At 41.6% G+C, this 13,821-nt stretch overlaps 1 protein-coding gene across 2 annotated transcripts in view; it reads left to right on the forward strand.

Annotated features, from left to right (window-relative positions):
* LOC146658061 (protein unc-13 homolog B-like) overlaps positions 1-11,927 on the forward strand; it is a 73,670-nt gene extending 61,743 nt beyond the window's left edge. For both annotated transcript variants that reach the window (XM_085426459.1, XM_085426460.1), the window contains 10 exons: positions 5,010-5,098; positions 5,282-5,419; positions 7,409-7,532; positions 8,088-8,132; positions 8,431-8,502; positions 8,687-8,834; positions 8,957-9,013; positions 9,523-9,606; positions 9,903-10,062; positions 10,150-11,927. In XM_085426459.1, the coding sequence (XP_085282585.1) occupies positions 5,010-5,098; positions 5,282-5,419; positions 7,409-7,532; positions 8,088-8,132; positions 8,431-8,502; positions 8,687-8,834; positions 8,957-9,013; positions 9,523-9,606; positions 9,903-10,062; positions 10,150-10,432 (1,200 nt within the window). In that variant the 3' untranslated portion in view covers positions 10,433-11,927. The remainder of the gene's footprint in view (positions 1-5,009; positions 5,099-5,281; positions 5,420-7,408; positions 7,533-8,087; positions 8,133-8,430; positions 8,503-8,686; positions 8,835-8,956; positions 9,014-9,522; positions 9,607-9,902; positions 10,063-10,149) is intronic.
* Positions 11,928-13,821: the final 1,894 nt, after the last annotated feature.

The raw sequence follows: 13,821 nt of genomic DNA on the forward strand, positions 1-13,821 counted from the left end.
GAAACCAAAGTAGAACTTTTTGGTATAAACTCAACTCGTCGTGTTTGGAGGAAGAAGAATACTGAGTTGCATCCCAAGAACACCATACCTACTGTGAAGCATGGGGGTGGAAACATCATGCTATGGGGCTGTTTTTCTGCCAAGGGGACAGGACGACTGATCCGTGTTAAGGACAGAATGAATGGGGCCATGTATCGTGAGATTTTGAGCCAAAACCTCCTTCCATCAGTGAGAACTTTGAAGATGAAACGAGGCTGGGTCTTCCAACATGACAATGATCCAAAACACACCGCCCGGGCAACAAAGGAGTGGCTCCGTAAGAAGCATTTGAAAGTCCTGGAGTGGCCTAGCCAGTCTCCAGACCTCAACCCCATAGAAAATCTGTGGCGGGAGTTGAAAGTCCGTGTTGCTCGGCGACAGCCCCAAAACATCACTGCTCTCGAGAAGATCTGCATGGAGGAATGGGCCAAAATACCAGCTACTGTGTGTGCAAACCTGGTAAAGACCTATAGTAAACGTTTGACCTCTGTTATTGCCAACAAAGGTTATGTTACAAAGTATTGAGTTGTATTTTTGTTATTGACCAAATACTTATTTTCCACCCTGATTTACGAATAAATTCTTTACAAATCCTACCATGTGGATTCATGGATTTTTTTTTTCACATTCTGTCTCTCACAGTTGAAGTGTACCTCTGGTGCAAATTACTGACCTCTGTCATCATTTTAGGTGGGGGAACTTGCACAATCGGTGGCTGACTAAATACTTTTTTGCCCCACTGTATATATATCTATATATCTATATATATATATATATATATATATATATATATATATATATATATATAGATATATATATATATATATATAGATATATCTATATATATATATATATATATATATCTATATATAGATATATCTATATATATATATATATATTATTAAAACAAATTTACGGAGCGTGCTACAATAACAGAGGATGAAAAACATTTTGTGTGCTCTCTTCTACCTCCTGGGTATCTTGAAATTTTGGGAGCCTTTTTACAAAACTAAGAGCACTGATTGGCCTCCCTGTAACGACACTTTGCATGTGAATTATGGCTACTTTGTGTATTTGAATTCGACAGTATTCTTCAGATTTTGTCAGGTAACATATAGCAGCTGTTGTTTGTCTAAGTGCATAGTATGTATATGTTTTCTGTGGGGCTTCAAATAAACACTGGGAGGCTTAAGGCCTCACTCGCAGTATGCTAATATCGGATATCATTGATTATGTGAGTTGCCAAAAAAAGAAAGCACTGAGCAGCGTACCTTAGCAGACAGCAGTGAAACATTGGACTCCTACCTTCAATGTCAGTGTCCTCTTTTGCGTCCCTTGTAGCATCCCAATAAACCAGAGGCAATAAAGTAAAAGCTTTTATTAAAATCACCCACTCATCCTTACCCAATCCACTTGACATTACAAAAGCCCACCCAAAATAAACCCTATTTTTACCTGCTATGATAATAATAATAATGAGGTAAAAACACAGCCCTGTGTTTGTGTACTTTGTGTTTTAAATCTCCTGCGCATTATTGTGTGATTATTCTCTTTACTTTTTTGTAATTTTCCTTTTCATTTTGCCTTTCTGTCTATCTGGCAAGACTGAAGCTACCACTGCGACCAAGAAGGTACGGCTGGGTGTGAGAGAAGGATCAGAGTCTGACAAACACATAGTGCCTGTAAAGGACACCTCTAATTGGAGGCTGTGATTCTATAGACAGGAGTGTTTCTGTGAGTGTGTGTGTGTGTGTGTGTGTGTACCTGTTTAGACATCTTTGGGGGGCCCACCAATTGTGGGGACCAACAGTCATTTGTGAGGACAAAAGTGCCTGTCCTCATGGGTTTGAAGCCATTTTTGAGACTCAAAATGTGGTTTTAGTGTCAGGGTTGGGTTATGGTTAGGTTTAGGGTAAAGTTGAGGGTTAGGAATGTATTTTTCATGGTTTAGGTAAATGGCTAGGGACAGCATTATGTCCGTTAGAGGTCCCCACAAGACATGAATACCTGACGTGTGTGTGTGTGTGTTCAAGCTTACAGGTGCTTTTCTAACCTGAAAGCTGTCCTCATAGTCACTTTCTTTCTCCTCCCAAAGTTCACATGAATTATACTTAGAGAATTGAGGATTTGTAGATGACACCAACACATGATGAACAGTGCTGTTGGGTTTGTAAAGAAGGTAAATGCGAAATGTAATGTAAAAGCACAGCATGTCATTCTTAGCAGTTAGTTGAACACACAAAATTTGGCAGGAAACTTGAGAATAATATTGATTTTTTTTCTTTTCTTTTAAGCTAATGATGGTAGCACTCTGCAGAGGGTTAAGTATGTAAATAAGAGACGAGCACAGCTTCTAGGTCTGATAAATGAAAGCCAGTGTTGTTCTAATGGCCCGAACAAATAAGTGTGTTTGCATAGATGTCTGTAAAAATTACTTGATGCTGGCTTGATCTGTGGCCTATTCAGTTTGAGTTACTATAGCATGATGTTCACTGGGTAAATTGTGAATTACAGTAAGAAACATAAACCATAAAGCAGGATATGCTTTGCTACCTTGTTAATGAGTGCAGAGTACAGTGAGCTTGTGATTTGTATTTATATACCACATATAAACGCTATTATCTACTATTCCAGTTTCAGTCATTACACGTTCTCCGTTTATTATACTGCCTAATAATATTACAAAGGATTGTTGATGTCGTGGAGTTTTCAAGGACATCTCAAATGTGCACGGTCACTTACAAATTTCTGTCAGAATGTTTATGTTCAACACTTTAGCGTTCACGCCCACGCCGCGGTGCATTTGCGTTTTGGATTCAGACCAGAACAGATTTATTCTGAAAGGCCTGAGTTTGCAGTCCAACCTTTCACTTCACTCACTGCAACATTTCTCAATTAAAATGCAAAACGCTAAAACACTGTCACTTGAAAGTCGTGACCCTCCTTTAGTCCAATTATATGTTCTGGCAGTATGCCCAATGTCTTCTAGCTAATAACACAGTTCCACAGTTATTGATGGCACACTTTCTGCAAAGATGGGATGCCTTATCTTGTAGTCGTCTAGCCACTTGACTGGTGTAACACGCGGTGAATGCTTGAGGTCCAGCATACTAATGGGCTTAAACCTTCAGGTTGTATTTTAGTTTTATTGAAGGACTGTTACCAGGCTTCTCAAGGCCAGTTTATCTTGCAGGCTCAGTCTCGGCGTTTTTGTCGAAACGAAACAGTCGATTGTTGCTGAGGGTTTGTAGCCTTGTGCGTCCACAGTTATTCAATCACTCTGCCTAATGAGACCTTTGCTTTGCTATGTTGAAATTTATGTTATGTCACCAAACTCCCATAAGATTTATTGGTGTTTAATTTGTCCCACCCCGATGGTCTCGACAGAAGAGAGATGTGTCAATTCAAAACCTGGTCTGGACACGCCCACACAGTCCACACACGCCACACAGGTCTAACCAGGGTGCCCAGATGTGTGATGTGCAGCAGCACATGTTGTGCTTTGTGGGTTTTTTGGTAGTTTTCGAGCAGGGAGTTGCATATTTACGTTTTCTGTGGCATTTGGGTTGGAGTTAAGGGTCATTTTTTGCATGAATGATCACACGATCTTTTAATTTTACATGTGTGCAAATTGAAAACATGGCACACGTTAGATACAGATGTTAGTTACATACTTGCAGAAGCTGAAAAGAGAACATAGAAAACATAAAATATTAAAGGAGTTCCACTTTTCGAAAGCACGGACCTCTGTTAAAGTCAAGCTGCTCCTCCGACTGTGCGCGCACTGGTTTCTGTGTTCGAGGCAAAACAGTAAAAATCTATTTTATTTTTCAAATTAAATCATGGCTGCTTTACCTACAGGGCGCAACTGAAACCCAGAAATGTGCAGCGCTCGTATTTCAGTGAGTCCATTAAAAGAGAGGTTAGCCTGGTCATTTAAAATCATTTAATATAAAGCTGCTGTGTTTGCAGCTTCCTTATTTCTGCTCGAAACGTCAGCCATCAGGTTTATTATCGTCTGTTTTGTTCACAACACTTTTATCCTCACAAAGTTGACTCATGGGAAGCCTTATGAAAAACAGGTGACAGCTTCCTGCTAAGAAAAGGTGAAATAGTTTTTACTACAGACTTCAAACTTCAGAGGTGTATTTATATATTCTCTACTCTTAAGGAAGTGGCGTGCACTCTACAGCTCGAAGTGTCCTTTTCACGCTGGTAAATAGCTTTTAAGAGGCATAAAAGGAGTCATCATCCGTATCGCCCATTACATATGTGATTTCTTTACAACTCGGCCTTTCCAATGTGCATTTTAGTCAGCATTTACTTCCTGTTTGCCTACCTATCAAACTGCAAATACGCCCAAACTGTAAGTCGCTGTGTGACTCACGCGCTCGCAGTCATCAGTGTCTAACCTACCGTGAAAGAAATGTGGTGTTACACACAGCTCGTCATCTTTTCAGCACGCTTCCTGCAGTAGAGCTCGTGCACGCGTTTTGTACGACTTCTGCCTTTTCGTCTAACTCCACAGTCTGGTTCATACATATTTACTGAGCCTGGCTCACAGGTTGTAACAATGTCATGGATTATTGGATTCATTTACATTTTTCTAATTTCAATCTTATCATTTGTTTATAAATTTATGACTCAATAAATGTAAATGATTTCTGAATGTACTTTATATTTTCTATGCATACATGTAGCATATATGTATATTAAGGTTATTGCGGCTTTAGTGATCCAGCCCGCTCGAGATCAAACTGGGCTCCTTCTAGTTCGTTAAATGAAAACGAGTTTGACAGCCGTGCTGCAGAAGCACAGGATACTCGGCCGCGAAGCTGCATCCGATTCATGCTTGAGGTTTTTGCAGTCTATCGAGCAGACTGTTGAACTGCTAATAAAAGTTTGAAATAACCTGTGAACACCTCCTCTTCCTCTTCCCTTCTGCTCCTGCTCTTTTATGTGTGCTGCAGCTGGATACTGAGGCGGCTGACATCCTGAACGATCTGCAGGTGAAGCTCAGCACCGTCCTGGACAATTTCAGCACCATGTTTGCTAAGAGGTAAAAATGCTCATTTCCTGGTGTCTTAATCAAGCCAACTAAAAGCCCAAGCCAAGCTTATCCTGATAGAGCTGGAACCTAACACACACACACACACACACACACACACACTTGAATGACTGAGCATTCACCGCCTTTGCAGAAGTCTTTTTCCTCTAAGTTTGCCTCGGTCTCTGCCTCCAGTTTCCAGACTCGCATTAACGGCTGCATGCGTCAGATGGCTGAGATTCTCTACCAGATGAAAGGCCCCCCCAACCACAGCACCGCTGAGGCAGACGCTGACACCATGCTGAGGCCCCTCATGGAGTTTCTGGATGGGAAGTAAGTAGCTAATGTTGTAAAGTAGATTATATCAGAGTACACCACCAGAGTGACTGTCCTAACTTGAATGTACTCTTGAAGTTTTAAGTCATTAATTTCATGGATTAAATGAAACGTGTATTTCCATTAACCCAAATGATTTTTTACTTTCTGCGAGTTAAAATCGATCCAGCTTGGCGGTACCGCAGTGCTCATAGGTAGAAACTTCCGAGACATTTTTTTTTTTTTACCTTAATATTTTATGGCTGCAAGCTGCTATAACTCATATGTGTGTTTTTTGTCTCATTATTTATTAGTACAGAGTGTGCTGTTTGGAATATCATATGAACAGTATTGCAGTACGGGGGAAACATAGATTCAAAATATGAGTATGCAAAGTGATGAGACAGAGCAAAGGCTCCAGCTGAAGGTTCAAGATAGTGACTGAAGTCACCGGAGACACTTGTGTTGGTGGAGCAGTGTAAACAGATGGCTGATGGAGTCAGGACGACCCAGATGAGGTGGAGATGGAAAGGACGAGCGCTGCACAATAAGCAGCCTTAAACACAGAGACATCTCACAATGAATTTAAAGATCAGGGAGTCACTGGCTTGAAGGGCAGATAGATTACTGGGTAAGACTGGTGACATTCAAATTTTGAATGAGGGGAATTTGAATTGGTTAAAGCTCCAGCAACACTTGTAGTATATAAAACAACTTGACCATCAACCAGCGTGTGTTTGTGTCAGGTTGTGGCCTTCATCGAAGTTGTCGTGTGACAAATTACAGACAGCATTTTAAAGTACAAACGTATGGAGTAACAGGAGGGGCCTGTTGGTAACAAAGGGGCTTGTCCTACAGTGTCTTTAAGCTGAACAGCGTCTGTACCTTACAGTATAAAGAGCCTTAAGGCGACAACTGTTGTGTTTTGGCACTTTTAATCCACTTTTAATCCACTACAAGAGCTTATTAAAAAGAAGTTGATGTAAAACATGTACACAGTAGAAAAGATAGACCTAGCTGCATTCTTTTAGTGGCCACCAGGGGGCAATACCTGTGGATTTAAGTAGAAGTCTGGGAGAACAGCTGGCTGTGAGGTCTTGTAAACACCTTCCTGATGACTTGAAGGTCTCACTCATTTCAGAATAAAACATTATAGGTTAAGAAAGGAGGATTATCCACCGTTTGCTCGTTGGCTTATGACTGAAAACAGATGAGTCGTTAAAAAATGACCATGCACCCCAAATCCCAAAACTCACTACAATATGCTCCAGTCCCTCAGAGACCCTCAACTGGACAAAGTGGTAGAAAGTCGATGGAAACAGAAAAGTTAAAATGCTTCTGTGTTCATCCTGAGAGAATTATCATCACTACCTCTGATCAAATGAGCTGAATTCTTTACTCTGTTTCATCTGCTCGCCTGAACTGCTACAGGACTCAGAGCCTTTAGTTGCTCCAGGCCTTGGAGGACACTTCCACCAGATCTCCAGACCATCAACTTTCTATTTTTAAATTGCGCCTCAAAGTCCATCTGTTTAGAACTACACACCTCTCAATATAGCATGGTTATTAATGATATACCTTATTATTATTATTATTATTATTATTATTATTATTAAATAAAACAAGGAGAGATTTAACAGAAACCCAGCATCATAACATGTTAATATGTTTCATCTTTTTGCGTCACCTGATCAGGCCGTATCTTTGCTTCCATAGCAATCAAATTATTTCGATGAATGAGGCCTCAGCTATGAGACAGAGCGTGCTGTACAATCACAACAAAAAGATTTTTTTTTAGCAACATTGATATTTGCTTCTTTTCTGTTTCACTGGAATATCTGGATTTTTTATTTTCATTTTGAAAAAGCCAGATGTATCCTTTGTCATCATGTTCGTGTTAGTTTTTCTTCGTTAGGGTTTATTTGTGTTTGTGTCAGTCTTTTGTGCAGCACACGGGCACAGAGTGACACGGTCCCTCACATTTTTCCGTGTTTGCTTGTAATCCAGTCTCAGTATTTTTGCTGACATCTGTGAGAAGACGGTGCTGAAGAGGATCTTAAAGGATCTGTGGAAGATCGTCCTGAGCAGCCTGGAGAAGACCATCGTGCTGCCTCAGAGCAATGACAGCTTGGTGAGCACATTAACCAGCTGAGTGGCCATCAAAAGTCCAGCGTTTACATACTCATGAGATTACTCTGGGGACAGTAAAGGAGATGGAAAACACACACACACAAGGACACATTTATGAAAGGACAACCATCTAGGACAGTGTGTCCCAATTTGTATTGATTTCTCTTTTAAAACTTTTTTGGTAATATGTCTGAGACAGAGTTGTTTCTTGCTGGGGGTCAAATCTAACCAAATTTAGAGACAGTTGTATTTATTATGTTTTTCTGTCTTCTCAGCATCATACTAATTTTCCTAAATGTACTAAATTAGTTTACAAAAATAATTTTTTACAGAAAAAAACAAAGTAAATAGAGTTTACAGCTAGCTTATACATGACCATCTTTAAGTGTGATGCAGTGTGCTGCAGATCCAGCCCTGTGTTGCCATCTAGTGTCCGACATCAGCATTTTTACAAAACGACTGCTGCTGTTAGATTTCTTTAATGTTGCAGTAATAATGAAAAAATGAAGGTTATTAAGATTTCATATATTCCGCCTCTCTGTCTTTCTCTCTGCAGGGAGCTCAGCTCCTCACAGCAGCTAAAGGACTTTCTAACCTCAAGGTAACACACGTAGACTGTCGATAAAGGGCGTAGCTGCCTTTATGTTTCATTGTAAATTCTTATTACAGTTCAATAATAACCCTGCAGTTTGAATCGTAGGTAAAGTCAGTAAACCTGCACAAGTCGCAGTACATTCAAATCCATTTTACCACCTTCACAGCTCATAACTGCAAACTTCCAGACTTTCTTTAATAGTTAGCTGTAGTTATTATCCAGCATCAGGACTTACTGATGTGTGCTGTGTGCTCATGATCTGGTTTTGTGTATCTGTGATGTATAACTTCTCTGACTTCTGTAGGGAGGAGGTGAAGCCAAAACCCTGACGCCCAAGCAGTGCATAATTATTGATGCAAGCCTCGAGTCAATCAAGGTAGGTGAACACCTACATCTCTTTTACAGCTTCATTTTTCCGTCTCGCTGCCGTATTTGAAGTGCCTGGATGAGCTTAGAGTTTAGAAGAAAATTGTATTACTCTTCAATACTCTTCAGTATTGAGATGTTCCTCTAAAGTGAGCATTTCCTCACTTCCACCTTGCCACTTCCTTTCCTTTCAGCAATATTTCCATGCAGGAGGAAATGGGCTGAAGAAGGCGTTCGTCGAGAAAAGTCCTGAACTGGCATCGCTGCGTTACGCCCTCTCCCTCTACTCCCAGAGCACCGATGCTCTCATCAAGACCTTTGTCACCACACAGCACTCCCAAGGTGATCGCACACACACAAAGTTCACTCGCTGCACGCACAGTGTGGATGATTTTTGTCTTCTCTGTGGTTCAAACCGAGCTAAAATGTTCCTTAAACTTTTCTCCCCCTCCCTGTCCTCTCAGTGCATGATGGGATGGGCATCAGAATCACCGCCAATGAGAAGATCAGACCTGATAGGGGTAAGTCTTTGATACAAGAAGAACTCGCTAAACTCCGAGTAAAATAGACCCCAGGAGGTGGAGTGCTCCTCACCACGAATCAACACAGAAACAGAACCAACACCTTCACACTCGTGTAGAGCTGGAGCCCCTCGCAGCTCACAGTTAATATTAAAGAGGAAAATAATGAGAAAAGTTTGGAGAATTTTGGAAATGTTGCTATCACAGCGATGAGCTTTAATGAAAGGTCCTTTTGCACCCTTGAAACAAAGCGCATGCCTCCTCTCCTCCTCCCTGTATTTGACTGGACTTTGGTGATTCGCTGTTGTTGATGGTGTAACATTTCTGCCACCCAACTCTCCATTATCAGCTTGTGTGGAGATTAAATTAACAAGCTTGCCCAAAGCAGAAATAAAGAAATGAAAATGGGTCACTGAAGCCGCCATAAGAAGTGAATTACACAGTGAGTGAAGTTTAAAGATGTGTTTAATCGCGTTAGTGTGTGATACCGCTCCGGCTGTGTCGTGCAGGTTCGGGGGTAGATAAGCCGATCGGAGAGGCCTTGCTGCAGATCGACATGCTGCTCGGCAAAGAGCGCAAGGTCAACGTCAAAGGTGAGACGCACGCATACAGATGTGTTTAAATCACAACAACAGACCTCGTCTCCACACGGAGCAGATCTGTTCAAACATTTGAATTTAAACTTATAGCGAGGAGCAAATTTTGACCAAATCAAGTAAACTTGGGGTGAACTCGAAATGCTTTCTTATATCTTCAGTAGTTTCTTATCATTTTTTCACTCTTGTGTTTGTAAATCTACATGCGTGCATGCAGTAGCATCACCCCCACTGCTTTGTGTTTGTCTCTCTTGTCCTTTATCTGCTCACCCTCTCTCTCATCTCCCCTCCAGTCATCGCGGTGAACGACATGAAGTGGCAGACGTCTGGGATGTTTCGGCCTTTCGTCGACGTCTCCATGGTCGGTCCATTCCTGGCTGACAAGAAGCGCAAGTTCACCACAAAATCCAAGAACAACAGCTGGACGGCTAAATTCAACGAGGCTTTCCAGTTGTGAGTTGGAAATCTGAAGCGCCAGCAAGTAAGATTGTTGAGTGGGTTGAGATACCGCAGATGGTTAATTGTTTCCTCTGCTCGCAGCGTCCTGGGTAAAGAATCCCCGGACTGCTACGAGCTGCAGGTGACGGTGAAGGATTACTGCTTTGGACGGGCGGACCGGGTGGTCGGCGTGGCCGTCGTTCAGCTGCGCGACGTGGCCGACCGCAAGAGCTGCGTGTGCTGGTGTCCTCTCGGGCCACGCGTTCACACCGACGAGACGGGCATGACGGTGATGCGTATCCTGTCCCAGCGTCCTGCTGACGAGGTGGCCAAAGAGTTTGTCAAGCTGAAATCGGAAACTCGCCCCGCGGAGGAAGGCAGATGAGCCGAAACGGGCTTTACTGAAAGCGAGGTTTAGAAGCGCGGCTTTGTCTGTGAGCAGCGTTTCACCTTCATCCTTAACTAACGGAGACCCTTCTGACTGATGACGTACGAGTTTATCATAGTTGGAATAAGAAAAATGGATTTGTTAAAAAGGGCAAATTTTGAGGAAGAGATCGTCTCTCAAAATGTAAAAAAAAGACTTTTCATAGCACCAGTTTGCGATACCAGTCCTGTCAATGGATTTTATATCAGACGATGACTTTAGAGAGAATCACCGATCCAACCAACCCTACGAGAAAGCTCTCAGCAACGACAGAGACAAAACAAAAGTCTAAACAGGAAGAAACTTCTGAAAACGTTCTCAGGAACGGCAGCTGTGATCGTTTCAGGTGAAGGGAAGCTCAGCATAGCATCTATCCAGTTAACTTTGCTTTTTTTTGTGGTGTCATTTCATAATTTAATATTTTAGTGAGTTAATCTGGATAAAATCATTCTGACTTTCAAAAACCACCGAGATACTTGACCGCGCGACACATTTTAAAACTAGACCTGATCAGTAACCTCTGAAGTTTAGCAGCAGGACGACAGCTCAAACACTCCCCTTTCACTCATGCGTCTATAAACGACCTCCCTCTGTTTTTTCATGACTACAGGGGCCCCTGCTGACCCTCAGTGAGGCCGACGCCACTGTAGGCCTAAGTCTTTGCTCACCCTCCATAAACTTTGTCTAAATGTGTTTCAGGGTGTAGTCCTTGCTGGTGAATTGACTGTCTGTTGACTGTGAGTATCACTGAGATTACACGAGCCCATATTCTTCTATAATGTTTGAGCCTTTGAGGCCTTTAAACTCTTTACAGACACCGTGTGTGTGGAACAACCTCTGGATCCAAAACCTAATGTCATGAAAACACACTACAGTGAACAAATGCTTTATTTGATTTGTTGCAGAAAGCCGAAACTTTTAAGACTGATACACAATTTAGTCGTAGACGGAGTTGTAACTGTAACGCACATATGTTTATTAACACAACTTAAGAAAGGACTAGTCGTCACACAGTAGTCAGGCTATGCATTATCCACAGAGTGAGCGTCACACATTTGCAGCCAAATTTAACAGTGTGAAATATTGTGATACAGCGTCAGATCCTGATGATTTGCAGGTAATTAAACAGGAAATGCCTCAGACGTGTTTTTCCCTTTGATGTTAGCTTCAGACTGATCTATAGAACCTGCAGGAGCACTAATACGGGCTGTGGTTTGATTTTGTAGCAAGTTTTTATGGATTGCGTTGCCTTAAAATAAGCAGATGAGTTAGCTAACGAAGCTAGCCTGCTTTAAGAGACTTGAAATATGACAACACTGACTTGTAAATTAAAAGAAAAGAAAAGATGTTATTCAGAAGCAAAAACTCTGACTGACTGCTGGGCCGTTGGGTGTTTGAGGTTTTGATCTAATGCTAATTTGTGATGGTGACAAAATGCTGTGAATGGAAACAACAGCTGAAAAACCCTTTTAAGTGTTACGTAGCGTGAACACGAATATAGGACCAAACATGATCATTCCATTTCGTTTACTTTAACAGTTTTTACAAACTAGGTCAGATAGAATCAGCCGCCGCAGCCTCGCCGCGCGTGCACTGTCACATATTTGACCGCTCTCGTGTTTCCAAACATGAGCTGGCATTTTGCATTAACGTAAAACTTTGAAGGAAAATACAGGCAGAGCAAACAGGCCGGTTTGAACGGACTGACTGTAAGTGGGTTTTTTTCCACCCTCTTGTCTGTTTATGTGCCAAGGACCTCCGTGTTCAGCGAGCCTCATTCAGCTTTCTCTCATGTTTCGGGTTGTATTTGACAGATGTGGCCTTTGCAGACATCCCACTTTTTACTTTTCCAAACTGGCTGCACGAAAGCAACTAGAAGTGAGCCACATCTGTAGTTACACCCGAACTCTTGCACTCTGTTTCACTGTAAGTTTGTAAGAAATGAAACCAATGCCTACATCCAGAGCATGTATTTATTGTAAACAGTCAGCTAGAATTGTGATTTCCTTTCCCCCATGTATGTACTGTGAAATATGAAGACTGTATGTAAAGTACTTATCATTATTCTAATGTGACACATGTTAAATATACTTGTAACATTATTTTGTACATAAAATATTTATGAATCAAGGCAGCGCCTCGTGTCTTTGGTCACAGAGCTCGCTGTTCCCGCTCAGCACGGCAGCTCCGGTCAGTGATTCCTGCCTTACCTGAGCGCCACACTCAGTTGCACACCTGCTCTCCAGGTTTAATCTTTCTGTCTTTGCAAACACACACCTTCAGTCTTCATCACGGTAACTGTTGGTTTAGCTATAAAAATTCACAGAAAAAAAACAGTTTAAACTAAAGAGCACGAACCACAAGGCCCCGGGTACTGTGGGTGTTCTGGGGTAGCGGTGCTTGGGATGTTTTGCGTGGCTTGTGCAGGCTCTATTATTCTGGGTACTCAGAGACTGTTAAGTGCACTGGTGATTTTAAATGGTTGTGGGCTGGATAAGTACTTAAAGGTGTATTGCATAAAGTGCTGCATGAATGGCCAGTAAGACTGCAAAAGCGCTGTATACATGCAGGTCGATTCTGTTTTTGTCTGATTTGTAGCTCATCTTTATGATGCATTAATACTGTAATCCTGCTCAGCCGGTCGTTGATGAACATACAGTCAGGGAGAGCTGCTCATTTAAGTCTGAATGACTGTTTTTTATAATTTGGAAGAAATAAATAATGTCGAGAAAATAACTGACTATTCCCCAGATGTCACAGCACAGAGTTTACTACACGTTCGAATGACCACAGCGTGAATCATCAGGTGAGTAATGCTGCTGTGGTGTTTGATTCTAATTTCCAGGTGTTTCACAGTTACCTTATGTTGATGCTTTTTTCTGGTTGCTTTAAAGGTAATCCACAGGTGACAGGGAAAAAACATGAGCCCAGAACTGAATGACTGGCATCTACATTCACTTCCTTTTTGGATGCCTTCCTTGTTTTATTTAACGATTATTAAAAATTTTTTGATCACGTTCAGAAAAATAACCGGTGAAGCAAATTCCCAGAAGAGAGAGCAGGTCATCTACTGATCGGAAGGTTGGTGGTTCGATTCCTGGCTTCCCCTAGCCTGCGTGCCAAATATCCTTGGGTAAGATATTAACCCCAAATTGCTCTCTGATGCATCCATCGGAGTATGAATGTGTGTGAATGTTACTTAGAAAGCACTTAGAACAATGTGCTTGTGCGAATGGGTGAATGTACAAGTTGTGTAAAGCGCTTTGAGTGTTCAGAAAGAAGAAAAGATAAGAACAAGTCCATTTACAATTTACCATAGTGTCACATTCTGAGTTATTACAACACTG

Source organism: Rhamphochromis longiceps, linkage group LG12 (genome assembly GCF_057381845.1).
Source record: "Rhamphochromis longiceps isolate RC_006_pf linkage group LG12, R_longiceps_female_GT1.1, whole genome shotgun sequence".
In the NCBI taxonomy this organism is placed as follows: Eukaryota; Metazoa; Chordata; class Actinopteri; order Cichliformes; family Cichlidae; genus Rhamphochromis; species Rhamphochromis longiceps.